Source organism: Antechinus flavipes, chromosome 4 (genome assembly GCF_016432865.1).
Source record: "Antechinus flavipes isolate AdamAnt ecotype Samford, QLD, Australia chromosome 4, AdamAnt_v2, whole genome shotgun sequence".
NCBI classification, from domain to species: domain Eukaryota; kingdom Metazoa; phylum Chordata; class Mammalia; order Dasyuromorphia; family Dasyuridae; genus Antechinus; species Antechinus flavipes.
The window spans coordinates 200,610,114-200,637,851 of NC_067401.1; the positions used below are offsets into that span (position 1 = coordinate 200,610,114).

The 27,738-nt window shown below is 40.9% G+C and overlaps 2 protein-coding genes across 5 annotated transcripts in view; one reads left to right on the top strand and one right to left on the bottom strand.

The window, feature by feature from the left end:
• The window catches only part of DAAM2 (dishevelled associated activator of morphogenesis 2), a 137,539-nt gene extending 114,506 nt beyond the window's left edge, over positions 1-23,033 (top strand). For 2 of the 3 annotated variants that reach the window (XM_051996889.1, XM_051996890.1), the window contains exons 15-26: positions 3,412-3,519; positions 6,268-6,297; positions 8,611-8,717; positions 10,806-10,890; positions 11,453-11,559; positions 12,193-12,281; positions 14,946-15,114; positions 15,276-15,383; positions 15,881-15,941; positions 17,609-17,740; positions 17,899-18,069; positions 19,299-23,033. In XM_051996889.1, coding sequence (XP_051852849.1) covers positions 3,412-3,519; positions 6,268-6,297; positions 8,611-8,717; positions 10,806-10,890; positions 11,453-11,559; positions 12,193-12,281; positions 14,946-15,114; positions 15,276-15,383; positions 15,881-15,941; positions 17,609-17,740; positions 17,899-18,069; positions 19,299-19,517 — 1,386 coding nt within the window. In that variant the 3' untranslated portion in view covers positions 19,518-23,033. The remainder of the gene's footprint in view (positions 1-3,411; positions 3,520-6,267; positions 6,298-8,610; positions 8,718-10,805; positions 10,891-11,452; positions 11,560-12,192; positions 12,282-14,945; positions 15,115-15,275; positions 15,384-15,880; positions 15,942-17,608; positions 17,741-17,898; positions 18,070-19,298) is intronic. The other variant, XM_051996891.1, reaches the window with a different exon arrangement.
• A 608-nt stretch (positions 23,034-23,641) lies between these two features.
• Positions 23,642-27,738, bottom strand: part of MOCS1 (molybdenum cofactor synthesis 1) — a 35,034-nt gene continuing 30,937 nt past the window's right edge. Inside the window, exon 11 of one of the 2 annotated variants that reach the window (XM_051996892.1) lies at positions 23,642-26,758. In XM_051996892.1, coding sequence (XP_051852852.1) covers positions 25,965-26,758 — 794 coding nt within the window. In that variant the 3' untranslated portion in view covers positions 23,642-25,964. The remainder of the gene's footprint in view (positions 26,759-27,738) is intronic. The other variant, XM_051996893.1, reaches the window with a different exon arrangement.

Sequence of the window (27,738 nt, forward strand, 5' to 3'; positions counted from 1 at the left end):
GTCCCTGCCCTCAAGAAGTTTACAGTCTAATGGGGGAGACAGTATATATATACATGTGTGTATATGTATATACACACACATACACATATACATACATATATACATACACACATATCTATATCTATATATACGTATATATCTACACACATATGACAAAAAGAGAGACAGAGTATGAGAGACATAGAGGGATGCACAAAATAGCATAAATAAGAAACAACAGAGGGAAGACACTAAAATTAATAAGCATTGGAAAAAGCTTTTCATATAAGATGATAAAATTAAGAAAGGTTATGTTTAGGAGAAAAGAAAATGCCTTTTTTTTTCAGATGTATTGAGTTTGAAACTCCAACAGAATATCCAGCTTAAAATGTCAAGGAGTTATTTGGTAGTATGGGATTGGAACTCAGAAGAGAAATAAAGCCTGATTAGGTACATTTGGGAACCAGTCCTAACAGTAGCAATAACAAAAACTTGTATTTATATAGTGTGTTAAGATTTTCAAAGTACTTTACAAATATCATATCATCTTCACAGCAACTCTGGAAAAGTATTATTATCTCCATTTTGCATATGAGGAAACTAAGGCAGACAAGTTAAAGACATAGCTAATAAGCTCTGGAGTGAGATCTGAACCTAGCTTTTTTAAAATTTTTATTATAGATCTGGCCCTTTATCCCTTGTGCCAGTTAACTGCCTTAAAAATAGTCATTAAACTCATGGGAGCTGATGAGGGTACCAGTAAGAATATAGTAAAAAATTTAGAAGAGTTAGGAGCATGATAAAAATGGTGATTCAGAAAATATATTTATTTATTTGCTTGTTCATGAAATCTTGGCTGCATTAATTGAGGAATAGCTTCCAGGAATAAGGAATAATAATATTCTGCCCTTATCAAAACACATTTGGAATATTGTGATATATCTTGGGTGCCATGTTTTTGAAAGGCCATTGGTATGCTATGGATCATATAAAAGAAGGGAACAAGGATGGGAAAAGGTGCTAAATCCATATCATATGAGGACTGATTGAAAGAAGTGGGCATAGTTAGCCATAGGGAAGATTCAAGGTGCTATGATAACTGTCTTCCAAGTATTTGAAGGGTTATCATGCATTCATTTTGGCCCCATAGGGCAAAATCAGGAACAACTAGCAAAAACTGGAAAAAGCAAATTAAGCTTGAGGTCAGAAAAAACCTTTGGGGAAGGCTCTGGAAGAGGTAGCAAATCTTAGAAGTCTCTAAGCAAAAACTATATAACCATTTATTGGGAATATTATAGTTAGGATATAGGTTGAACCAGATTGTTGCTGAGGTCCCATCCACCTCTAAAAATAGTGTGATTCTCTGAATTGGAGCAAAATTTAGACAAGAGGTTATTTAGAGAAGTCCAATTGTAGTAGAACTTCCCGTTACACGATCCTTGTAGCAATCTTCACTGCCACTCCCCATCTCAGCTACCATGCCTTCCCTTCCCAGTCATTTTTCATCCTGACTCAAGCATTACCCTCTCCTGTACTCTCTGCTCTCCTTCATATTTTCCCTCTGATCCTTCACCCTGAGGAACCTGGCTTTTCTCCCTTCTCCCTCCTCCATCTATCCCTTCCCCTTTTCAGCAAATTATCCTCCTTCCCCAACACACACACACACACACACACACACACACACACACACACACACTCCATGGTTATTTCTGCCTCGATAAGAATGTGTCTGTGTTGGACTTGGCCAGATGCCTAGACCCCTTGCTGCTCCGGACTCCCTGGCCCAACATTCCTAGTGAGGGTCCCAGGGCCTTGGGAAGGCCGCAGGAATGTTCTTACCCCATCCCTGCCCCCACCCCCAGTCCAGCTTTTTCTTTTCTTTTCCCAAGTTTTTAAAAATAGAACTAAATGAAAATGTAAGTTACATTTTCTGAGCTTGCTGAGAAAGCAAGAGAGGTAAGGCAAGGATAAATTGGTGTTGGAGGAAAAGAGAAGCAAAGGAAAGATCTCCCTTCCTATGGACATTCTGAAAGATACAATTTAAAGGACCAGAAAACATCTGAAAATATCTAGGGATTCTGAATTGAGGTGGCAAGGAAGATGAACCAAAGAAAGAGTGATGGAAGAGGTTTGGTCAGGGTAGGGGGTGTCTGTTAGTTCTGGTTTAGAACTATGAAAGGTGGTTTAGAGAGAATACTTCTCTCCCCTTATCCATGGTCAATCCTTGGGAATCGTGGAAATAGAAACTTTTTGTCCTGGAGGAAGAAAAAAACTAGTATCTCTCAGTTTTCTTTTGATGTAAGCCTGGCATCACCAGGAGACCTCATCTGAGAATGAGAAAGATAATAAATGAAATGCTGAGCATCTAGATTGTTTTCAGCTATTTTGATTTCTAAGTATTCAAGCAGGTGAATGTTTGGTTCAGAGATGAGGAAGAGAAAAGCTGAGCTATGAGACCCAGGAATTTACATGTATAATCAGGAAAAAAAAAAAAAAACAATAAAGGAGAAAAAGAAATATCTGCTTGTTGTAAAGTATTTTGCAGACCTTAAATTGATATAGAAATACTAACTATTCATTGTTGTATTTGTTGTTATCATCATCATCATTTGGCCAATCCTTCCTCACTAAAGAACTGGGAGTAGTATACATGTAGGAATTGGATAGCAAATAATTTTAGGAGAGAACTTCACCCATCTTAAATTACAACAGTCCTAAAAGCAGGAAGCCTTTATCAAGCCTCTAGCAACCTTTTTTATTTTTTAAGACTCTAAGGAAGTGGCAATTAAATTCCAAAAAAAAAAAAAAAAAAAAAGAAAAGAAAAGGACAAGAGCTGACTCAACAGTAATGCTTTGGGTTTGACCAAGCACTTTGTTGGGTTATTCCCTCTCACCCCTCCACCCCCAATGGTTTGCTACAGCTGACTCCAGTCCATTCCTATAAGTAAACATGAATATGTGTACAAGGAATGCAGAAAGAACATAGGAAAAGGTAAGAGAGAAGGGAGTTAGAGTGGGCAGGAGTTTGAATCCAGCCTTGAGTCAATCTGGCTCTTATCAGAGTTTCTGGAGGAGTGGCACTTTCCTTCCCCTCTTTCCCCCAGTACTTTTCAGGAAGTGTTGTCTATTACACCTACTGGATTATCAATTCTCTATGTGGGAGATAGTGAGTGGGTTCAGGAAGGAGAGAGAGAGATGTGTTGGAGAGTATTGGAGAGGAAGCTTTCATTTCCTGAGGGGTAGGCTAGAGGTTTCCCTAAAGACAGTAATAGAAAGAGAGTGAAAGAGTTGTGAATAGCTTTTTTGTGGAATGGGGATGGAAGTTTAGGTTTATGGGTAGGAGAGAGGAAATTTGGAATTTAAAAAAGTTAAAAATAAGGAAAAGAAAAAGTGTAGCCTTAGGGTCTTAATTTTCTCTACTGTGCATTTTAGGAACGAATTTCTGATACTGTGTGGAATGAGATTGATGATCTTCAAGTATTTCGGGTCTTGGACTTGGAGGACTTAGAAAAAATGTTCTCAGCCTATCAGAGGCATCAGGTGAGGTTTTCTATGTGTTGTCTGATTCTTGCCCTGTCTTTTCCTTACTTACCCTTGGGCCTCTGCTTCTTTCTCCTGATATATTCCCATCCCTGCTCTTTCTTCCTTTCCAAATCCCTCCAGATTTCTCTCTCTGGCACCAAATGGTTGGTCTCCTTCCGCCTTCTCTACCCCACCCCCATCCCCAATCCCAGGGAAGATTCAATGTAAGGAGGAAAACTGCCCACTTCTCTTCTGAACTTGGAGACTGGGGATTACACAGTTGAAAAGCATAAGCATGACAATAACCTCACATTACACACAATTTCTGATGGCATTTTAAAAATTATTTTCTATGATTCTTCACAACATACTTGTAAGTGGAGTAAATCTTATCATGACCATGAAAATGTAGAGATAGTAAAGAAACACCTTCATATGAAGGAAAAGGGCTAGGACCCTGGAGAGAGGCAGAGGCTTTGGCACACTGAGAAAAGGCTACATCTACTGTAGACATAACAACATAATGATCAATTATGATTAGTAATAAAAACACATAATCAGGTATTTTCATGATTAACTTCTTTTTTGTGTGGAGAAGAGACATATTTATCCTCAGCACTGCAGTATGAGTTGATCAAATGCCCGCATTGTAATATTTCTTGCTTTCTTTGGCTGTACAATAAAATGAACTCATATTTATCTTTCTAAAAAATAATAACTTAGGAAAGGGGATAGAATAAGATTGTATTAAACATCTACTACAAGTCATTCACTCTACTAAGTGCTTTTATAAATATCTCATTAGATCTTTACAACAATTCTAGGAAATAGGTACTGTTATTATCTGCATTTTATAGTTGAGAACCCAGGGTCATATTGTTAAGGAGTGTCTGAATCTAGATTTGAACTCATATCTTCTCAACTCCAGGCCCAAGACTTTGACCACTATGGTACCACTTAACTGAGGATTTGTGTACTCTTTCCATTTTGCTGTAACTTGTTTCATTCATATCAAACATGTTAATATTGATGTCCCCCAGTTATTCCGATAGTATGTCCATTGTCTTGATCACTGATTAAGAATTTAAAATACCAACAGAATTAAGTTAATGATAATGTACAGTCTACAGATAATAGGTTTCTGTAACTTTGTCTAAGTTGTTGATAAAAATGCCTCATGTCCTTTTCCACCCTTCTCTCATTCACACTACAGAAAGGAGAGGCAAATTCCACAGAATGAAAATATTTCATATTTTCTTTTGTTTCATGGCATTGTCTTGGCCAGAGAATCCATCATCAAGTAGCTCCTGGTGATGTCTCTTTTTTAATGATCTCGGTCCTTAGGAAGCAGACAGTCTCTTGCCAGGATCGGCCTTCAATTCCTCCAAGGTTGACATCATTCTATTATTGAATTACTAGTTGTGTGATCCCTGAGCAAGTAATAATAACAGCACCTACCTCCCAGTGTTGTTGTGAGCATAAAATGAGATAATATAAAGTCCTTAGAATAATGAAGTATTTTAAGCACATGATTTCCTTTCTTCCTAGTACAGCTAAAAACTAACTTGGGGTCAAATGTGTTGCTGAATTTATGAGAAAAGCCATTCCTATGAACTCAGGCTCAGCTGGATGAGTTGAGCTGCATTAGCTGAGAATGGAATTCTCACTTTGCTAAGTCAAGGTTAGAAAGTTTCTCTTGAGCCTGTTCATTTTGCCCCCAATCTGGGAGCTGGGTCAACTCAAACTGCTGCAATTAAAGGGGAAGCCAAGTTTCTGTCTCTCCAACTCTCCCTCTAATTCATATGCATTAGGGCTTGTTTTGTCCCTAATTTGGGACAAAAGGACATTCAGGATGGGGACAATTGGGGACTTTGCTACCACAGCTCTGTCTATGATGGAATTCTTTGACTCCACCAGAATTTCAGGAAACAAAAATGCTATTACAGTCTCAGGCCACTTTCCTTTCTTTTAAGTAGTCAAGGGAAAAGTGAGACTGTGAAGTATTGTGGAAAGGGCACTGGATGAGAAAGTAGAAACAAGCTCTAGGTTCAAGTCCTAATTCTTATATTTATTAGCTGTGTAATCCCAGACAAATCACATGTTTCAATGGGACTCAGTTTGATCATCCTTAAAATGGGATGATAGTAATTGTATTGCCTAACTTTTAGGATAATTGTAAGGAAAGTTTAACTCCTTTTTTCCAGATTGAGGGAGAGAATAAAGAATAAAGTTTTTCTTTCCTTTTTTGTAATGAGAACAGTTTTTACTTGTTTCCAAATCAATTTTGAAAAAAAATAATTCTTTTGTTAAAAAAAATGACTGGAGAAGGGAGTGGGTCTGTTTTATTTCTAATGAGACATTACTGGAAGAAAGAAAAATAGGCACTCATTTGTGATGAGGAATCTAAACTTCAGATTACTGCCTTAAGCACCTCAAAATTATCATCCTGAGGTAGGGATAGGGGATTGGGAGAAGATCAATTAATTTTTCTCTGCCTCTGCACCTTATTGAACTCATCCCAACCTGTCTTCCCCCCACTCCCCACCCTCCCCAGCTTTTTTTGGAGAAGTGGATTGGGTTAAATGAGTGTTGCTCTATTAGAGCATGATTGCAAACTATGATGGGCTGCATGGAGATTGGAATGAGATAGATGCGTGAGAGCCAGGGTGGTCAAGATTCTATGCTATTGCTTTGGGGTCCTTTGTAGAATCCCTGTAACTAATGTTCTGCATGTTTAATTCTTTGTTTTCTGTGGCTGCTGCCTAGGACCTGCTAACTAATCCTTCCTTTAAGCAGGTGAGTTATTCTTGGGCCTTTGAGAACTCCAGCTTCTATCCTCCTCCCCATTCCTATTGCATAGACTTGGGCCCTAGAACAAAGGAATACTTACCCACCCAAATCCCAAAGGAAAGAGTTATTGAGAAAAGATAAGAATGTCCAGAGCAGAGATGGGAGGGGATGCTTGGGGGAATTCTAGCAGGAGTTTTAGGGGTTATCTGGACACTTAAACTTCTCATTTCTGTTCAGATGAACTGGTTCACTGTTGATGATCCTGCCCAAGGAGAGCTAAGAAGTCCTACTTCTGTAACTGAGACAAAGGGAGAATCCAGGGATATGCTTTGTTTCACTGGGAGAAAGGGAACTTTTTGTTCCTAAATCTCTGAAGATTTATTTTGTACTTATATTGTAGAGGCCTCAAATTCCCTTCTGGCATGCGTTTGCTCAGACTCCCTTCCTTGGGTATAAGGCATAATATAAAGTCCTCAGGACCCAGGGAGGGGACAATCATTGACCATTTCTGAGCCAATTTCTTAGGAAATTGTTTTAGTCTACTAACGATATGCCATTTGGAGTTCCTTGACAAAGATACTAGAATGGATGCCACTTCCTTCTCCTGCTTACTTTACCAGAGGAAGAGAGGGGAGAAACTGACTAAACAGGATTAATGATTTACCATGGATTACACAGCCAGTAAATGTGTGAGGTCAAATTTGAATTCAGGTCCTCCTGATTCCAGTCCCCTATACCACTTAGCTAGCTGCCTGGGGATATACTGAAGTAATCTAAGGGATGGCAAGAATTGATATTGCTCTTAGTCTTAAAGAGTCAGATAATTCTATTATGTTCCTAGAGCCTAACTACTCTATCTTGGACAGGAAGAATTAGTCCATAGTCCTCCATTTTATTCCAGTACATTTTAATCCACAAAATCAAATATTTCTTCATATTTCAATTCAATATCTACTTGCAAAACAAGATTTTAATATCAACCTATTTTGGGGGGAAGCATTTGGGTTTAATTGACTTGACTAGGATGACACAGCGAGAAAGTCTGAGACTGGATTTGAATACAATTATCTCTGAATCCAGGACTTAGGGCACTATCCACTGTTCAGCCTTGTTATCCATATCAATCCATGTTTTTTGATAATAGCTTTTTATGTTCAAAATATATTCACCCTCGGACAACCTTGTTTTCTAAATTTTTTCTCCCACCTCTTCCCCTAGACAGCAATTAATCTAGTATTTGTTAAATGTGCAATTTTATTATACATATTTCCACGTTAATCATGATGCACAAGAAAAATCAGATAAAAAATGAGAAAGAGAAAAAAAGCAAGCAAACAACAACAAAAATGGTGAAAATAATTGTTGTGATCCACACTCAGTCCCCATAGTCCTTTCTCTGGATGCAGATGGCTCTCTTCATCACAAGACCATTGGAACTGGCCTGCATTACCTTGTTGAAAAGAGCCACGTCCATCAGAGTTGATCATAACATAATCGTTACTGTGTACAATGTCCTCTTAGTTCTACTCACTTCACTTAGCATCAGTTCATATAGATCTCTCCAGGCCTTTCTAAAATATCCTACTGATCATTTATTATAGAACAATAATATTCCATAACATTCATTCCCTAACTGATGGGCATTCACTCAGTTTCCAGTTTCTTGCCACTACAAAAAGGGCTGCCACAAACATTTTTGTACGTATGGGCTCTTTTCCCTTTTTTTATAATCTCTTAGGGATACAGATCCAGTAAAGACATTGCTGGATTAAAGGATTCCTCAGTTTTATAGCCTTTTGGGCATAGTTCTAAATTGCTCTCCAGAATGGTTAGATCAGTTCTCAACTCCACCAACAATTCATTAGTGTCCTAGTTTTCCCACATCCTCTCCAACATTCATCATTTCCTGTCATCTTAGCCAATATGAGAAGTGTGTCAGTGGGACCTCAGAGTTGTCTTAATTGGCATTTCTCTAATCAATAATGTTTTAGAGCATTTTTTCATATGACTAGAAATGTCAACCCATTTTTCAAAAGAACTATGACTGCAATCAGAGGACTTGGGTTCAAATCCTAACTCTGGAATTTACTATGTGTGTAACTTGGCCAATCACTTGATCTCCCTGGGCCTCAGTTTCCTCATCAGTAAAAAGATGGGGTTAGACTAGATGGCCTCCAAAGATCCTGTGAACAGATTATATGGTCCTTTCCTTGCTTCCCTATCTCCTTGGTAGCAAATAGTCTGGGGGTCAGACAGTTGCTGGGTATCCAGGGAAGCCAAAAAAAGCAAGTCCTGAACCTCTTCCCTGCTTGATTGCAGAAAGAGATGGGTTCCATCGAAGACCTCTACCTGACCACAAGAAAGGTCAAAGAACTCTCAGTCATTGATGGCCGAAGAGCCCAGAATTGTATCATCCTCCTTTCCAAGTATGTGAATTTCCTCTACCATCATAGTCATTTCTACATGTGACCTTGCATTGCAGGATATAGATCTTCCCATAATAGGAACTCCCAGGCTGATTGAAAATCTCATCATCTCTTTTGCCCCTAACTTGGGGACTTAGGATGGGGACAGCTGGAGACTTTGCTACACAAAATTCTGCTTGCTACCGAGTTCTTTGACTCCATCAAAGTTTCAGGAAACACGAATGCTACTATAGTCTCAGCCCCCTTCATTTTCCTTTAATGGTCTAAGGAAAAGTGAGACTCTTTTAACATTGTGAGACTATTTCAAGGGTACTTGAACTCTGCTTTCAAGTCCTGATCCTGACATTTACCTGACATCTGGGTACCATGAAACTTAATAAGAGAAGTCTATTTTCCTAGGGTACTGTTTGTAATGATGACACAAATGCAAATGATTGTTGATACAGGTGCAAATGATGATACAGGTGCAAATAATGATAAAAATGCAAATTATACCAGGTGCAAATGACAAAAGTGACACCTCAGTATTTCAATGTGAGGGACCAGAAAACAAAAGACCAATGAGAGCCAGATATTTAGTTAGATCTCATCATCCATTTCTTACTCTTCCCATCTAAAGATGGGAGATTATAGATCTGCAAGGGGTAGATCAAAAAGAAGCTGAGGCTTCTCCACATCCCCAGCCTGCCTGCCTAAGTTACAGAGACTTCTGGTTATCTGGGAAGAGTCAGGCACCTGATTAGGGTCCAGCAGCTGCTGTTATCCCATAGAGATCTGAGCAGGAGCACGCATCAAGGGACTGAGCTCAGAATATGCCCATGGGGTTGAATGATCTCAGCCTCAAAACATGTTGCATTACATGCTGAACAAGACAGGCAGTATCCAAGCTAACAGCTCTGCTTCTGTGTGAGACCTCCTTGCCTGAGCTTGGGGCCACAGGTCACAGTCTCATAGCCTATTCTTAGCTCTGTTTTGGATTCACTCCCTTCCTTTTATTGGATCAGAGCCCATCCTACCTCATGCCTCAGTTTCCCACTCTTAGTAATGGGAAGAAATGATTTTCTATAGCAAGAATTTTTAACCTTTTTGATTTTATTTTTTGAAATTATTTTGATAATAATAAGTATGTATACATATATACACACAACATGTAATATATATTATTGTAATGCATAATATATAATGATTTATTTTATAATAATAGGATTATAAAGTACTGAAAGCACTGAAACATTATTTTTGAAAAGGGTTCTTTAGGTTTCATCAAGCTGCCAAAGGGATCCATGCCACAAAAAAGGTTAAGAACTCCTGCTCTATAGGGTTCTGAATTGAGAAGGCAGCCTGTTCTCTTGGGAAAGAAGAAGAAAATGTTATGGCATCTGTCCAGGCACTTGGGTTTCCCAAGATCCAGCAGAAGGTAGAACACTAAGGCCACTTCTGAGTGCCAAGAAAGTAGACAATTAGTCCCTTGATGAGAAGGCAAAACACAAGAGTGCCATCAATTTTTAAGAAATGGTGGATAGGCTTGATAAATGCCTAATAAATATTTGATTGATTGTTTGATTGATGTGTAGTCTTTGAGGAAGGAGCCAAGAGCCTTTGTCCTATCTCTAGAATCAAAGTTAAATCCAACTAAATAACAGCTAATAAGTTATAGTGTCTTTGCCACAGATGTCAGAGGCAGCCAGGATTTAAAAAGCAAACACACACACACACACACACACACACACACACACAGTAGAAAGTAGTAATACAGGCAATTCTGTGTGAGAGAAGCCAACATCAAAAAAAAAAAATTCAATAGGAATTAGATGATTGTAATACAGGCAACTCTGTCTGAGGGAAATAATTAAGTAGCTAAGTTAAATTGATGTATTGAAGAATGAACTGGTTTTGGTTCATCGTGGAAGGTTTTCTATAAGTGGCGAACCTGAGTTGAAAGGCATTTTTGCTCAAACAGAAGTATATTTATAATGCATTACCTGATTTTGATGGGGAAAACTAAAAAAGGAGAGAATGAAGGATCTGAATGACAGGTTTAGGAAATCTCTAAAGGTGGTTGCTAACAAAGTAGAATCTTGTAATTAGGTTGAAGCTCTCTAATGAGGAAATCCGACGAGCTGTGCTTAAGATGGATGAAGAAGAAGACCTGGCTAAAGATATGCTGGAGCAGGTGAGACCTGATGACCATGCAAAGGGAATATGGGGCTCTTTCCAATCAGATACCAGAATAAGTAGCCCAAAAAGAAATTAGGCTAAGCAAAATTGAAGCTAAGTACTCAGAGAAATTTTAAGAAAAATAGAAATTATCCTGTTGCAAGCATTCTTTAGGGGAGGAAGGGATAGAAATGAGAAAGTAATGGGAAGAATAAAATAGCAGTCTCTGTTATCGTAACACTCTTCCATAAGTCTTAGAAATATCCTCCCATTATTTTCAAGGCAGAAATGGTGAGGGCTTACATTCATAAGAGGAACTGAGGGGGACAGTCAGGATTTCATCCCTAAACAAGAAGATCTTAGAGTTATGTAATGAGTATAGCCAAAAAGGTCTATTCATCTGCCTTGCCCTTGGGCAGAACTAGACCTAAACCAGTGGAGATGCATTAAAAACTGGTTTATTTATAAACCTTCCCCTCCCCTATTTTAAGTAGTTATGAGATGGACATCCTTTCCTGCCAATGCCTGTTCCCCACTTTCTTACTAAACTTATCTGTCTCCCATGTCACTGTATACAGCTTCTCAAGTTCATCCCTGAGAAGAGTGACATTGATCTACTGGAGGAGCACAAGCATGAGATAGATCGAATGGCCCGGGCTGACCGTTTCCTCTATGAGATGAGCAGGTACGGACACAATGGGTAGAAGGCTTGGCTGGATCAATATGTGTGACTTTGAGCTGACTTCTGTTCAATATGGACAGATATGGGCCAATACTAGAAAGCTAGAGAGGGATGAGAGTGTGAATAAGGGAGTAAAGGGAGAGGAACAGAGCTGGTTTCGAGCTGAGGAAGATCAGAGGCTCATGACTCTAAACCTGTAAGGGGATCTCATGGGCTATTTAGTCCAACTCTCATTTCACACATGAGGAAACTGAGGCAGAGAGCAGGAAATAACTTCCATGAGATTCCAAAATAAGTTAGAAATAGAGCTGGGGCTAGTTCTCAGGTCTCTAAACTCTCATTTTATTGAATGCATTTTCCATAATTTAACTATTACATTGTAGTCCTGCAGCATCATACTCCTAGAACTTGAAAGGAGCCTCAGAAACCTTCTAGTTCAATTCTTGTCATTTTGCAAGTGAAACAACTGAGACCCAGAAAGATTAAGTAGCTTGGAGCAAGTGGAAGACTTTGGACCTCTAGCTCCTCTCTATATTCTTATCAGTCTTGTATAGGAGGTTGGGGCTCCTGATGAAAACATGGAGGAATGGACCTATTGAAATCACTCTTCATGATTCTCTTTCCTTTCCCCCATAGGATTGATCACTATCAACAGCGTTTACAAGCCCTTTTCTTTAAGAAAAAGTTTCAAGAGAGACTGACAGAGGCTAAGCCGAAAGTAGAAGGTAAGGTTGCGGGAGGCTTGGAGGAGGTTCTGGAATATAGAGGGCTGGTGTTAACTGTCAGGATAGATCTATTTAAAGATGGAAGAACAGAGAGAGCAGAAAACAAACAAACAAAAAGATCAGAGTGCTACAGGGCAGAAAATGACTTATGAAATCTCTGTAGGCTTGCAAACAAACTCAAAAGTCAAATGCAAAATTGAAAACTAACCCCAATAGAAGACAAAGGTATGTGTATGTTGATATACAAGCTTTCCAGGTGGTACATGGCAGATGCTAAGGACTTCAATTTCCTTCTCTATAAAATGAAGGGATTGTGGTCCTTTATCACTCTAAATAGATGATGCTAATGATTAATCAATAAAAGGAGAGAGTTTTATTATATATGACTATATCTTATAGCAACCAAGCATGGGATAGAAGTTACATAAACATGGAATTTTTTGTATAAATATAGAATAAATTTTAGAATTCTAAAAGCTGATTTGAACAGGGGGTGGTTGTTTTAGAGGAGAGGCTCTAGAGCAGGGGAGAAGAAATTGAGGAGAAGATGGACAGAATGTGTTTAGTTAGCCTAGAATGTCTAGTTTTTATTTTGGGATAGCTGTTCCATGTTAGAATGAAAAGATCTCAGTACTTAGGAGTCAAAAAACATGACTGTACCAATAATTAGCTACATGATTTTACAAGAATCACTTAACCCCTCTGACTTTAACTAGATAATCTCTTGGACCTTTTCTGGTTCTAACTTTCTCTGCATCTGTCCAGGTAGGGACATGGAAAGCAAGGCTGAGCTCATCAAAGTATGTCTCCCTCTCCTCCCCAGACCTCAGGATATATTGGGACTTGAGGCTTCCTAAAAGGAATGATAGAAAGGGCCTAAATGACTGAAAGGATAGGTAGTTAACTTGGTAGGAAGTGAGAATGATGAGGGAGTCCATGAAGCAGAGAAGAAGTTGGGTGTTTAAAGAAATAGAAGATGAAGTAGCTTTCTCTAGACTTCCATTCCTCATCCCACCTCATCCAACATTTGGAAAAGAAGTCCATGAGTAAGACTAGGAAGCCAGAGGTCCTGACTCACTCTGAGACCTACATCTAAGAAATACCTTGAGCACCCTCTGCTGGACACCAGAGCTTCAGCTCTCAGTGAGACTATCCGTGATAATTTTCTCATATGGGTATCATTAGAATTTCCAAGGAAACATAAATGAATACAGAAACTCCCCATTCACTTCAAGTCTACTACTGCTGCTATAATATAATTACCCCATCCCAGCCTGGGGTGGGACAAGGAGGGGCAGTGAGCAATCTGTAGCTTTCCAGTCTCATCATCCAAATGGCACAAATAAGGGTCTTACCATTGGGCAAACTCCCAGTTCTATAACAGAAATGGACAGGGATTCAGGATGCACAAATAAATGAATGTACTTTTGAAAAACTATAGTATTTAAATAAATTCTGCCTTTTTATTATTATTTTGACTGCATGCAGATTAATTATTAACATAATTAACATACAATAATATCAATGGTATTTTTGTATAATTTTATGCAAGTTATTAACACATAGGATGTAAATACATATAACATTGTAATTATATTAAAATTTATTACAATTACACAATATATTTATACATAATATGACATATAACAGATTATATATAACACAATATATCATTTATAAGAATGAAATATATTTTCAATAATTATATTACATAGAACATAATTGTATTATGTATGATATAATGTGATTGTATAGTATATAATAAAGAAACATTCCATTTATATAATTTATGTACCATATTATATAAATACAAGTTATATAATGTATTTATACATTGTATTTATATAATACAAAATTTATGGTTAACAAAAGAGACAGCAAGGCATAGCTGATGGGTAACAAGACCTGGGTTCATCTTATGCTTCTAACACTGATTGTATAATCCAAGGCAAATCACTTAACTTCTTAATGATCCAGGTTATTCTCTAAACTGTCTAGGAAGAAGGAGGTGTGGAAAGGGGGGTATATTGACATTGATGGAGGGAATTTCCATATCTGGGAGTTTCTTTTACCATTGAAATCACTGTTCCCAATCCTTATCAAAATCCCTAATGTTAATCAGACACCTTCCTCAAAATTACCCTGGAAGGGAAGGGGAGGTTAATGATTTCCATGCATTGTCATTCTTACTTTGCATATGACCAAAGATCTGTGATCAAAATTAAGACATGAAACTGGATCTGGTAAAGGGGACAAGATGGGAATCTGGTGTTGATTTGTTTATCACTTCTCCCTCCCAAGCATATCTGAGAGTTGACTGTAATTGTATCATGAATAAGAGAGGGGTAAATGTGGACATCCCTTGTAAGTGCAACAAAAATTAAGACTTATAAGGGAGTGAAAATTCATAGTTACTCTCTCACTTAATCCAGGAAGGCAGGAAGAGATGAGCTTTCACCTGCCTTGCACTAGTTGAGGGGAAATGCTTACTGGGGGCTAGTTGGATGACCACTGCTACTCTGAAGCCTCAGCCAGTTCTGCTTTGAATTTTGTGTTGGAAAATCCTTGGGGGATGGGAGTTTGCCTTCCTTTCTTATGACTGTCCCCCAGGCCAGTGTTAGGGGTCTCACTCAGTTCTGGGGGTGACCCACTCCTACCCCCTAGCCCTCCTGCTGGCCTCCAGGGAACTGACCCGCAGCAACCGACTAAAGCGTCTCTTGGAAGTCGTCCTCGCGATTGGCAACTACATGAACAAGGGACAACGAGGGGGAGCTTATGGTTTTCGAGTCTCCAGCCTCAACAAGATTGCTGATACCAAGTCCAGTATTGACAGGTGCGAGCCCTCCCTCCTTCTACTTCCAATCTCTCTGTCTTTATACTGCCTTGTTTTCTTGCCCGGGACTGCACATTTCCCTTGTTTACTGTTTAGATTTCTTTCTTAGTCTCCCAAATCTGTACCCTCTGACCAACTCTTCTCCCACCTCTCAACTGCAGGAACATCTCTTTGCTCCATTATCTGATTATGGTTTTGGAGAAGAATTTCCCTGACATCCTCAACATGCCTACCGAGCTTCAGCATCTTCCTGAAGCTGCCAAAGTCAAGTGAGTGGATATATCCTTCTCTATTATTGTTCCAGACAGCCAGGCTTGGATCTATCCAAAAAGTTTCTCCTGGTCCTGGTTATTTCCACTGGTTTCCTATGGCAAGGAGGGACTGAGAAAAAGGGAGAACCAGCTCCCAGAATTGTACTGAGTGATAGGGAAAAGACAATCAGATGCTGAACTTTTGCTGTGGATAATCTACATGAAAATGAAAGTTGGCTGCACAGAATTTATTTAAACAAGGTTTTCTTTTTATTTTTAATGAAAACATAACTTTGCACTGAAAACCTAGGTTTTAAATAAATATAATGAATTCATATGGAAAATCAGAATCTTGTCTCCATCTGAGATCCCAGCTCCACCAGGGAAAGGGCTTATTAGAAGCTTTTGTGGAAGAAGGAGGGTCAGGGAGACTCTTCTTTTCTCTGGTCCCCCATATCCTGCCTCTTTATAAATCAGAAAATTATAGCCCATCCCCTGATTTGTTTCCCCTGCAGTTTGTCAGAGCTGGAGAAGGAGATTAACAACATCAGAAAAGGGCTGAGAGCTGTGGAGGCGGTGAGTATCTACCCCTGGATTCCCATCCCCTGAGACTTGGAAGTTGGTACTACATGAGGCAAGAGGTTTGGCCAGAGTTGCTCATAGGGATGAGCTCTCTGAGTGGGATGGCAAAGACTTTCTCTGTTCATCAGTGTTGAGGTGTATTTTTTTTATTCTCTCAACTATATATATATATATGTCATTTATTGAGGCTTGGGATTGCATTTTATACTTCCCTATATCCTGCCCTACCTTAACCCCTATCCTGCCCCTCCAAGGACCTACCCAGTACTTGGCACAATGCTACAGTCACCTAGTAGAGACTCTTTTCCAACTGGCACATTGATTGATTGACAATAAATACCCCCTCTAATTTTTGCCCTTATTTAGAGCCCAAATCAAGACAACAGGTAATCCAAAAAGTCATTTCTGTTTGGCACGAATTCATGGTTTCAGTTTTGTCTTCCTAATTATGTTTAACTTAGATTGATAATAAAACGAGTTTATATTCCTTCTATCCTGGACAACAGGGCCAGGGGTTGAAAGAGCTGGAGAAATCAGGGAAGGAAGGTGCCATAAATATATGCCAGGAAAAGAGAAAGAGTTAGTTCTGGAGATAATCCTGGAAAAGGTCATAAGATCATAGACCCAGAGCTGGAAGACACTTTAAGAGAACATTAAAAATGCATATTTTATTGTATGAATTTAAAAGCATAATTCTGAAAAGAGATATCTAGGGTTCATTGCACTGACAAGGGAGGGCCATGACACAAACTAGACTAAGAACAAATGATTAAGAATCCCTGCTCTAGAGGTCATTTGTTCCTATTCCTTCATTTTATTTTATTTCTATTTTTGGAGGTAGTTGGGATTAAGTGAATTGCTAATGGTCACATACCTAGTAAATGTCCAGGATTTGAATTCAGGTCCTCCTGATTCAAGGGCCAGTTTCTATCCATTATGTCACCCCTCTTCCCATCATTTTACAGTTGAGGAAACTGAGACCCAGGGGAGCATAAGGAACTTGTCAAGATCATATCCTACATAACAAGTTCAATTCAAGATATTGTCTTATTTCTCTTTATCCCCTTCTTGGGAGGTTGAAAACTCTTCATTTCTCTAAAGTCAGGGTTCTAGAGCACCCTAGCAAATGTCTTCTGGATATATTGGTCAAATATTGAAATATCCTGCAGCCTCTCTCTGAGCCTCTGGATAGCTTCTTCTGGTGGGTGTGGGAGATAAAGAAGCAGGGACACACATGGTTTTCTTTTCCCCTCTGGTTGGGTGTGGTGGTGCAAGGAAGAGATTTGCTGTCCAGAAGGAAGGCAGATGGACAAGTCCAGACAGACTGGTAATGGGGTTTGATTGTAACTGCAATTGCTTGAGGCTAGATAGCTGGAAAAACACAGTTGCATAGAAGGGTGAAAAATCACCTTCTATTAAAGGTGATTCCCTAAAAGAGGAGCAAGTTCTCTCCTCCTCCCCCCAATCTGTTCAACCGGAGGATACAAGTAGTACTCAGCCCAAGAAATTCTGATATTGCCTCCTTACTCTGTTTCTATTAGTGGAAGGAAGGAGAGGAGCTTGGTATAAGGGAGCTTTCCACCTAATCACTCTTTCCCTCTTAGTGCTGGACATTTTAGCCTGAAACGCCCTTCCTCTTCTGTTTTCTCCTCTCTTCATAGGAGCTAGAATATCAGAAGCATCAGAAAAAGGAGTCGGATGATAAATTTGTCCCAATCATGAGCGACTTCATCACCGTTGCCAGCTTCAGTTTCTCAGAGCTGGAGGATCAACTTAATGAAGCCAGGGACAAGGTAGGGACATGTCCACCCTCCCATCTTCTTGGTCCTTGGCTCTACCACCTCCTCTGAGACAGACTAGAGATCCCTCAGCCTGAATCTCCTTACTCCTTAGCCTCTGATAACCAATCCTCCACGCCCTGACTTCCTCCTTGCTCTTCCCCCAATGACAGTTTGCCTTGGCACTGAAGCACTTTGGAGAACCCGAGGGCAAGATGCAGCCAGATGAGTTTTTTGGCATCTTTGACACCTTCCTTCAGGCCTTCTCTGAGGCCCGGCAGGACCTGGAGACCATGAGGAGAAAGAAGGAGGAAGAGGAGAGACGGGCACGGATGGAAGCCATGGTAGGGAGAGACTGAGGGGGAAGAGAAGAGTGGGTTGTAGAGGAAAGGGGAAGAGGAAACAGTATGCTTGGGAGATCATGGGGAGAGTTGACAGTGGTGCATGTTGGTGTTCCTTGGTAGGGAGAAACAAGGCAAAGTTTGGGACTGTCATGGGTCAAGATGGGACTGGGCTCAGTGGCCTGGTCCTCCCTTCCCTGACCCCAGTGATTACAGGAACATGATAGGAAATGGACAGGAACTGAAAGACTTTGAGGGAAGAAGGAAAGACCTTGAGGAAGAGGATTAAGGAAGGATTCAAGTTATTTCAAGGAGATCTAGGAAGCTCTGTGAGGCTGGTAGGGGAAGGGAACAGCACTCACAGAGTACCCACTATGTGCTGGGCATTGTGTTAAGAGCTTCACAAATAGCTCATTCAATCCTTACAACAATCCTAAGAGGCAAATGTTATTATTTCCATTTTTCAGTTGGGGAAATTGAAGCAAATAGAGGTTAAGCCACTTGCCCAGATCATACAACTAGTATCTTAAGCTTTGTTATCTTCACTTTTTAATTGGGGAAACCAGCATCATACAACTAGTATCTTAAGCTTTATTATCTCCATTTTTTAAGTGGGGAAACTGAAGCAAACAGAGGTTAAGCCACTTTTCCAGCATCATACAACTAGTATTTTAAGCTTTATTATATCCATTTTTCAGATGGGAAACCAGCATCATACAACTAGCATCTTAAGCCTTATCTCCATTTTTAATTGGGGAAACTGAAGCAAACAGAGGTTAAGCCATATGTTCAGCATCATACAACTAGTATCTTAAACCTTTTTTAAATCAAGTCTTCCTGACTCCAGGACCAGCTCTCTATTCATTACATCCCACTAGCAACCTGTGGAGTAATTTAGCAAGAAAATGGAGCTAGAGATCCTCTTTGGGTGTATTTTTTCATTTATGTAAAGTGCTTTATTTTTGCAAAGCAAACCATGTTATTTAAATGCTAGTAGTTAATATTTTTTTAATAACTTTTTATTGATAGAACCCATTCCAGGGTAATTTTTTACAGCATTAGTAGTTAATATTATTGACCCAAAACTGAGCCAATTTTGAGAAAGAGGGAAGATGAATTCTCACCTTCTCTGGTTTCCCAGTCAGAGTGCAGGAAATAAACTGATTTCCAGTCCTTGCTTGGGCTGCCCTCTCTCCAACTTGTAAATTTGGTATGTTTATTTTCTCCCCCAGCTGAAGGAACAGCGGGAGCGAGAGCGTCGACAGCGAAAAGCAGCTGTTGGGGTCAGCTCCTTGGAGGAGGGTGGAGAGTTTGACGACCTGGTGTCTGCTCTGCGCTCAGGTGAAGTCTTTGACAAGGACTTGTCCAAGCTCAAACGAAGCCGCAAGCGGTCAGGAACCCAAGCACTCGAAATAAGCCGGGAGCGGGCAGTGAACAAACTAAATTATTGACTTGGAGATTTTGGGGGACAGAAAGTGGATGGCTGCAGCTCAAGGAAACTGAGGGAAGATTAAAGTGGCAAAGTAAGGGGTTGCCTAATTGGGTGCTTAAGCTGGATTTGGGGCAGAAGTATGTGGCTGGCCCAACTATATCCATCCCCTTTACTTCTCTAACTCCTCTTCTTGTGTCCTGCCCCATTCTGCTGTAAGGAACTCCTGCTCTGAAAGCATCTCCAGTGATCTCCATTGTTATTTGGCCAGAGGTCCGGTGATTTCCAAGGGATGCCTAGAAAGAAGTTGTTCTGAGGGCCCATGGCCCCACCTGCGCGTTGATATAAAATAGTTCTAGCATCTCAAGGATCAGCTCTGAGCTTGTACTAAAGGCAAACCAAGATGTCATTGAGATTTCATTGATGGAGAAATGGTAGTGGGAGGAGGGACATTTTCTTTGTATGGCCTCTGAGCGCTAAAGCACATAGTCCCCTCATCCTTGGTACTGATGCCCCTTTCTCTTGAATAAAGACCTGGAACATCTAGGGTAGGGATAAGTCTGGCTGCAAACCTGAAGACAAAATGTTCTACTTAGATGAAAGAGAAAAAGGAAAAAAAAATGATTTTCTGGAAGCTGCCGAAACACAGACAAGCTTTGTTTGTTGATCTTCCACATAAGAGTGATTAGAATGTAAAGATGATTGGAGGGAAGGAATGTAGCCAATGCCAAAAAAAAAAAAAAAAAAAAAAAAATGGTTCAAGGAACAGGAAGACAGTCTAGATTGGTCATGAGCTAGAGAATTGGGTTATTTTCCTCAGTTCAATTTGGTATAGAGGAGAGACTCAGTGTTAATAGCAACTGTCTGGGCCCTGCCTTACCTTAAGTGAATCATTTGTATTGTAGCCAAAGTCAGAGACTTGGGCTTATGTATAAAGACTGTATTCCCTACTCCCAGAATGGAATCTGGCTTCCTCTTCTTCCTCTTCTCGAAGGGGAATGATTTGGGATCAGCTGCCTAAGCCCTTTTCCAAACTCTACCCCCTAACTCTGGACCACAAACTCAAACACCCTGCTCTCTCCTGCACCAATGTTCACCTCCTTACCCACCCCACCCCAACTCCTATTCAAATGTACATACCCACTGACCATTGTCCTGGAGACATGGAATATAAGCATTCTCTGTCAGAAGCCCAGAGAACACCAGCACTTCATAGCCGGGTTTGATTTTTCCTGCTCTCTTGAAGAAACTAAATTGCTCACAACCTCATTTCTTTTAGACTATACCTAATTCCAGCCTACCCATCTGAGGAAAGGCCTGGGTATATGTGGGACAGATGGAGAGCCTCTTATAACAAAACCATCTCTTCCTTCAGCTGAAGCATGAAACATCAACAGGAATGAGGGAGTCATTTTCCCACACTTTCTAGAGGTGGTCACAAAGTTTAAAGCCATACCCTGCAAATCAGGCCTAATATAGCCATGTTTACATATCTCCAGTGAGGGATTTGCCACTTAGGATCAGTGGGGTCAAACTCAGATCTAAAATGAGGGTTGTGGATTCAAAGAACTGATTCCCTTCAATAAGTGATTGATGAAGAGTGGAGCTTGGAACCAAGAAGTGGGTATGGCCTCCAGTCACTTAGCTCCCAGCTCATAAATCTGTTTCCCACTTTCCAGCTGTCCACATAGGTAACCCTGATTGGAGAAGGTGGAGTAGATAGGGGGACAGGTTAACAAGACCTGCTGACACTCCCTTCCAGCTCTCCAGATTTTTCTCCATCTTCTTCCGGTCTTAATTCTCATCTTATACTGTCCTTTGGTTAGTTCACTGACAGCCTTGCCCTTTAATTCCCGATCTCCAGAGAATCAAAAAGACCAGAGGTATCATGGTAGAGGCAGGAAGCTTCCATTCACAGTGGACTTTCCCCCTTTATTGTTCATGACCTTTCAGCCTTTAAGTGCCTTCCACATGGAGTCTCACAACTAGATTCCCCTCTTTTTACTTCGTGTCTCTTTTACATTTCTTTGCTCTGATCAGATGGGTGGCCTGATGAGCAGGCCCACTCAAAGTCCAGCTGCCAATCTTCTGGCTTTCAGGAGGATGAGAGGGCAGTGACCATTCTGGGTGACCTGAATGTATTGAAGGCAAGGCACCAGGGTCTTGCCCAAGAAAAAGGCTAGGAGCCCCTAAAGGGAAGGCCATCCTGCCTTCTGAGAAGTATGTGCTCAGCATGTGTTGAGTGTGAATTGGACTGGAGGAAGGGGTAAGGAAATGAGGATGGGGTAGCGTAGGATAGAAAGGGTCAAAAATTAAAAAAAAAAGTCTGGATTTTTGCTGGACTGGGGGGTGTTAGAGAGGGATGCAGTTGTGGTTATGGTCCTCTGGAGTTCTAATTATAAGCTGCTCCTCTCTCACATATACACCCTAATCCCAAGGAGGCATTGGGAAGGATTTCAGCTTCATTTGTCCAAGGTGTGAATGGGTGGAAGGTGAGATGTTGGGAAAGGTATTTGGTCCTGGTGTACCTCTATTTGGAAACCACTTCAGCTTCTTGCCCCCTCCTCCTCCCAAGCCATAAAGCCAACAGTGGTAGCACCCCTGTCCCCAGCCCTATGATACAGTCCCACTCCATAGAGGGTGGCACGTAGTAGGGTAGTCTAGCCATAGCATGTGTTTCTTCCTCCTGGCATCCCCCTTGTACTGCCACAGAAAAATCCCAGATACTGACATGTGGAGATATGCAGTGGATATTGTGCTTTTTGTCCAGGAGCATACAGCACACACAGTTTTGTTTAGTTTGTTTTAATTTAGATGATGAGACCCATCAGCCCTGGCAGCCCGTTTTCTATTTATTGTTCCCTAGTTCCTGCTGGCCCAGAGGGCCAATGGGGGCAGCGAAGGCTGCTTGGCAAGATTAGTTCCCCAACATCCCCCCAACAGACTGACTGAAGAGGCTGGCCCAGCAAGAATTGGGGGGAAGAGGGAGTCATGGACCGATGCCCCTTTATGGCTGGGTCTAACAGGTACCTGGTGTACTGCCTCGTTTTATTCTCTTTCAAAATCATTTAAGTTTTGCCCTTCTCCCCCGGTCTGCCTTTTCTCAAGGTAAATTTTCTGCCTTAATTTTACATCAGATGCAGAATTTATGTTTGATGTAATGTAACCCAACTTCTCTCATTCCCCCCAGAACCCCTGAACCTCCCCATCCCCAACACAGAACTCATCCCCCATCCACCTGGCCTCCACCTCTAGATCTCACCTGAGAGAAAGATGCTGGAGGAGGAATCTAAGGCAGAGGTGGGAGGGGGGAAATATATCTCTATTGTCAGTCTCTTCCTCTCACTTCCTCAACACCCCCCCCCCCACAGGCTGGGGCTGTCCCCTTCCATCAGTGGCATTGTCCATTCACCAGCTATCTCAGACAATGAGTCTAATGTACAAAATCTGTAGTGTCCTTTTTATTCGCACCTTTTTTTTTTATAAGAATATATTGTAATACTAAAAAATATTAAATCCGTACAGCCCCTTTACTGCCTCTCTTGTGCTTAGTCTTTGTTATTTTGCATCTTTTTGCCTCAAAAATGAGTGTTTATGTTTTGGAACTGGGGAAGATGACGCGGAGATGGAATCTGGGAGAGAGAAGGTTAGGTTAGGGCTAGGAGGCAAAGCCCAAGATCAACTGAGAGTGGAGAGAAATCTTTGATTTAAACAAAAAGGGTGGGGATGGTCCTGGAGAATATGCTACTGCAAAAACAAAAGTAGAGCCTTTTAAGATCTCATCTACTTTAGTATCATTGCAAAGTGAAGCCTTTTTCATGGCCAAATGTGTAAGGTGAGTTGTTGTTCATGGATCTTCAACTGATGGGAAAAGGGAATAAGTTTTCCTGTGATGATGGCTGGGGAGAGAAGGTGGGGGAAGGAACAGGGGACCTAAGGCTACGTGCCCATGGCTGGTCTGATCCCTGTTTAGGGGGACAGGGAATGCAAGGAAAGGTTCCATTTGATACCACAGTGGGAGTCTGGGCTGTACAATTTCCCAAGAAATCTTAAGTGGCTGAAGGTGAGAGGGAACTGAGAAAGGAGACCTGTTGCTACAAATCAAGCTTAATACCACATCCTCCCTCAATATTAACTGGACTCAAATTTAGAGAACAAAAGGCTTTATTAGAATTAACCTTTGGAGGATAGAAACCTAGTTTCTAAAACTCCTCCTAGATTATTAGCTCCATCAAAAATAGGCAAATTAAGAGGATTTTGAATCAGTGTAGAGGGAGACAGGGATGAGGAAGAATAGAGCTGCCTTAAATCTTTATAATCACCTCCCCTCCCCTTTCTTGACAAAATTCTCACATTTTTTCTTTAAAAATCATAATCAAGAATTTATTCATTCAGTTATTGTTCATTTTTTTTTCAATCAAATTTGATTCATTATGACCTCATTTGGGATTTGCAAAGATAATGGAGGAGTTTGCCATTTCCTTCAGCTTATTTTACAGATGAGGAAACAGAAAAACAAAGGGAAGCAACTTTCTCAGGTATTGGGGGTGGGATTTGAACTCAAAAAATCTTCCTGATTCCAGACCCAATATCTATCCACGGTGTCACCTACTTATACCAACTCTCCCTTCTTATTCAATTAAACAACTAGGTATCATTCAGTGAAAATGAAGTAGAAAGGCAGTCTTCAACCTACTTGTCCCCATTTTCTCTGGGAAGATGGAAACACTAAGTAACTTTAGAAGCCAGACTTAATTACTGTCATTTTGCACAGTTGTCAAACCAGTGGTATCAGATGTCAGATACTCCATGGTCTGACAAGATGGCACTGTCAGAGTCAGATGGAATGGAGAGGGAAAACACAAGAAGGAGGGGTCATTGTTAAACCTAAAACTGAGAAGACTAAAGGTTGATGTATAATGAATAGCCCAGAGTAAGAATGTCTCTCTAAGCTTCCCTGTTCACAATCTCCTCATATTTAATAATATCAACAGCTGGAATTTCTACTGTACTTACTAAGTACCAAGCACTATGTTAAGTGTTTTATAAACCTCATTTGATGCTCACAACAATCCTGCATGGTAGCTACTGTTATTATCCCCATTTTACAGATGAGGAAATTGAGGCATGACTTGGGATGGTCACAAAGGAAGCATCTGAGGCTGTATTTGAACTCAGTCTTCCTGTCTCAAGGCCAAACAACATCCACAACACCATTTCTGTGAAATAAGATAATTAATGTGAATCTTCAAAAGGATATGGGTTATGGGATAAAGAGTCACACTGCATTCCTGAACCAGAAAGAAATAAATACAAAACAGGAATGGTAACTAAAATTCCCTTCGAAGTCCAGCTCATTTGAAATCATCTTCATTCATCTGCACCCAAAAAATTCCTTTTCCCACCCCACCTAGTTTATAAACTTCCTAGGAATGGGGAGAGAAAGGAATGAGTGCCAACCAATCATAAATCTTTGCTTCTCTGGTTGACTGGAACAAAGTTATCACAAACATAAGAATAACTCAGATTTAAAGAAGGGATGAGGAAAGAATCCCCCCTCCTTGGGTTGTGAAGGTGGGAGATGACTGCTTTGGAATGTTCCCTCTACTGTCAGGTGTAGTCTTGACCTTGGCTGGTTTTTCCTTAATTATTTGTTTGTATCATAAAAGAAGGCTCATAGAAGGTGTGGGAGTGTATATCTGGAAATGATGGTAATGCTAAAAAAGAAATTAAAGGTATCAATAAAACAATTAAAAAATCCCTAGGATCTGTAGATTCTCCTTTCCACATCTGAAAAAAAGAAAATGGATCAAAGTCCTCTCTAAGGAAGGGAGGGAACTGAATCAGCCTGTTTGGGGTGGGGGTGGGGAGCTAAGGCAAGGGAGCAACAATCAAAGTAGACTATCCCCAAAGTTATGGTGCCCCTTCAAGCTATAGTAGCAGAAAACTACTCTAAGACCTGAACCAAGGCAAAACAAAATTAAATGAAAAAAATGTAAGGGAAAGTAAAAGTGTATTGGGGGGTGGGTTGGGGTATTAATAAATTTTCTTATCCAGGGCCACTGATACCATGGATATAAAAGCATTTTGAAAAGTGTTGAAAGCTCTGCAAAGGTAAAATATTCTTATTCTCACTATCCCCAGGTATAAAATGTGAGTTCTAATCTCATTTCTGCCTCTGGCTAGTTGTGTCATCCTGACTCCTTCATCCCAATTAGTTACTCTTCCTCTATGGGCCTCAGTTTTCTCATTGAAAAATTACAGTTTTAACCAGATGTCTCTGAGGTCCTTTCTAGCTCTGACTAGATTATTCTTAAAATACTTCCGAGCTGTGTCATTCTTGGACATCCATTGGTCCTGGATAATAAGGAGTGATCAATGGGCACAGATGACCCCAACTCATTCCTCATCCTAGAGGCTGCTACAAAATCTGATGCAGATTCTAAGGATAGGAGGGGTTTTCAGTCTGTCAGAGTTGGGGCTGAGATGGTTCAGAATTTGAGCTTCGCTTAAAGTCCCCTCGCTGGCCCCCGGTTTTGCTAAGCAATTTGATCTCTCCCAGAGTGATGTCCCTGCTGACTGCTTTGCACATGTCATAGAGGGTGAGAGCAGCTATGGTAGCAGAAGTCAAGGCTTCCATTTCCACCCCAGTGGGGCCCCAGGCTCGACACGACGCCTGGATCACCACGGCGTGGCGGGCTGGGTCCATCTCCAGCTGTATCTGGGTGTGGCTCAGAGGCACGTGATGGCACAGTGGGATCAGTTGGCTGGTCAGTTTGGCAGCCTGGATGCCAGCCAGTCGGGCCACGGCCAAAGCATCGCCTTTCCGCAGCTGGTTCTGGTGGACGAGGGCGAAGGCCTCAGGTCCCAGGAAGACTACTGCTGAGGCGACAGCCACCCGTTCTGTGATTGGCTTTCCTCCCACGTCAACCATGGCAGCCCGCCCCGTTGCGTCCAGGTGAGTTAGCTTGTCTGAGAGGGGAGAGGGTCTGGGGGTGGCTGGATCAGCAGGGGTCTCTGTGTTAAGGCACTTAGTGCTGTGGTCAGGATCTTGTGGGGAAGAACTGTAGAATCTCCAGGAAGAGCCTGCCTCTAACTTCAGTTGGGTTGGAAGAAGGACCTGTGGCAATCTCCATCTTGACCACATGGCCCCCATGTGGCTGGAGAAACTCTCCCTGGCTCTGAGCCCCTGGATATGAAAAGGGTCCCCCGAGGGAAGGCTAGACGAGGTCAGAGGAGTGTCTTGGAGCTTTGGGAAGCACCCTAAATGGAGAGAGGGGAGAAGAGAAGAGGTTAAAGGCAATAGTGAACCGACAGGAAAAGGACAGCGGGCAGAAAGCCACAGAGACATGGGGAGCTAAAGGGCAAGAGACAAAGGCAAACCCTGAATTATATATTTTCTTGAAAGCTTTCACCCTCCCCCTCATTCTGGTCAACTTTACCAATGTACTAAAAAACACTGATCCAGACTGTGCAGTGAGCCCTATCCTGGGAAACCCTTAGGAAAAAGAAGCTATTTTCCTTCTATCTGTCTATTATGATTTAAGAGTTAATGAGCCAGATGACCTTGCAAAGTTCCCTTAAAAAATAATAATAAAACTGCTTTGCTTTTTACTTGGGGAAACTAGGTGGCACCGTAGTGCATAGAGTGCTAGGCTTGGAGTCAGGAAAATTCATCTTCTGAGCTCAAATGTAGTCTTAGTAATTGTGTGATCCTAAGCAAGTAACTTAATCCTGCCTCAGTTTCCTCATCTGTAAAATGAGCTGGAGAAGGAAATGGCAAACCATTCCTGTATCTTTGCCAAGAAAACTTTAAATGGAATCACAAAGAGTCAGATAGGACTGAACAACAAGATTTTCTACTTATAGGAACATAGATTTAGAAGGGGGGAGACCTAAAAGGCCACTGAGTCTAATCCCTTTCTCATGATGTATATGAGTGTCACAAAAATAGTGTCTAAAGTAGGATTCAAACCCATTCTCTTAGACTCCAAGTACATTGCCCTATCCACTTTGCTATGCTGCTTTTGAAAACAGAGTATTCCAAATGTGCAGCCAATAGGATTGTCAAAGACCATCCAGCAGTGCAATTTTGTTTTACAGTTAAGGAAACTGAAGCAGGAGGATCTGCCTAACATTACACAAATAGGGCTCAGAATTTGTATTCTAATCTGTGTACCTAGACTCTTGTATCACAACTTCCCTTATTCAGAATTTTTGACAGCTTCAAAAAAAGACAAAAG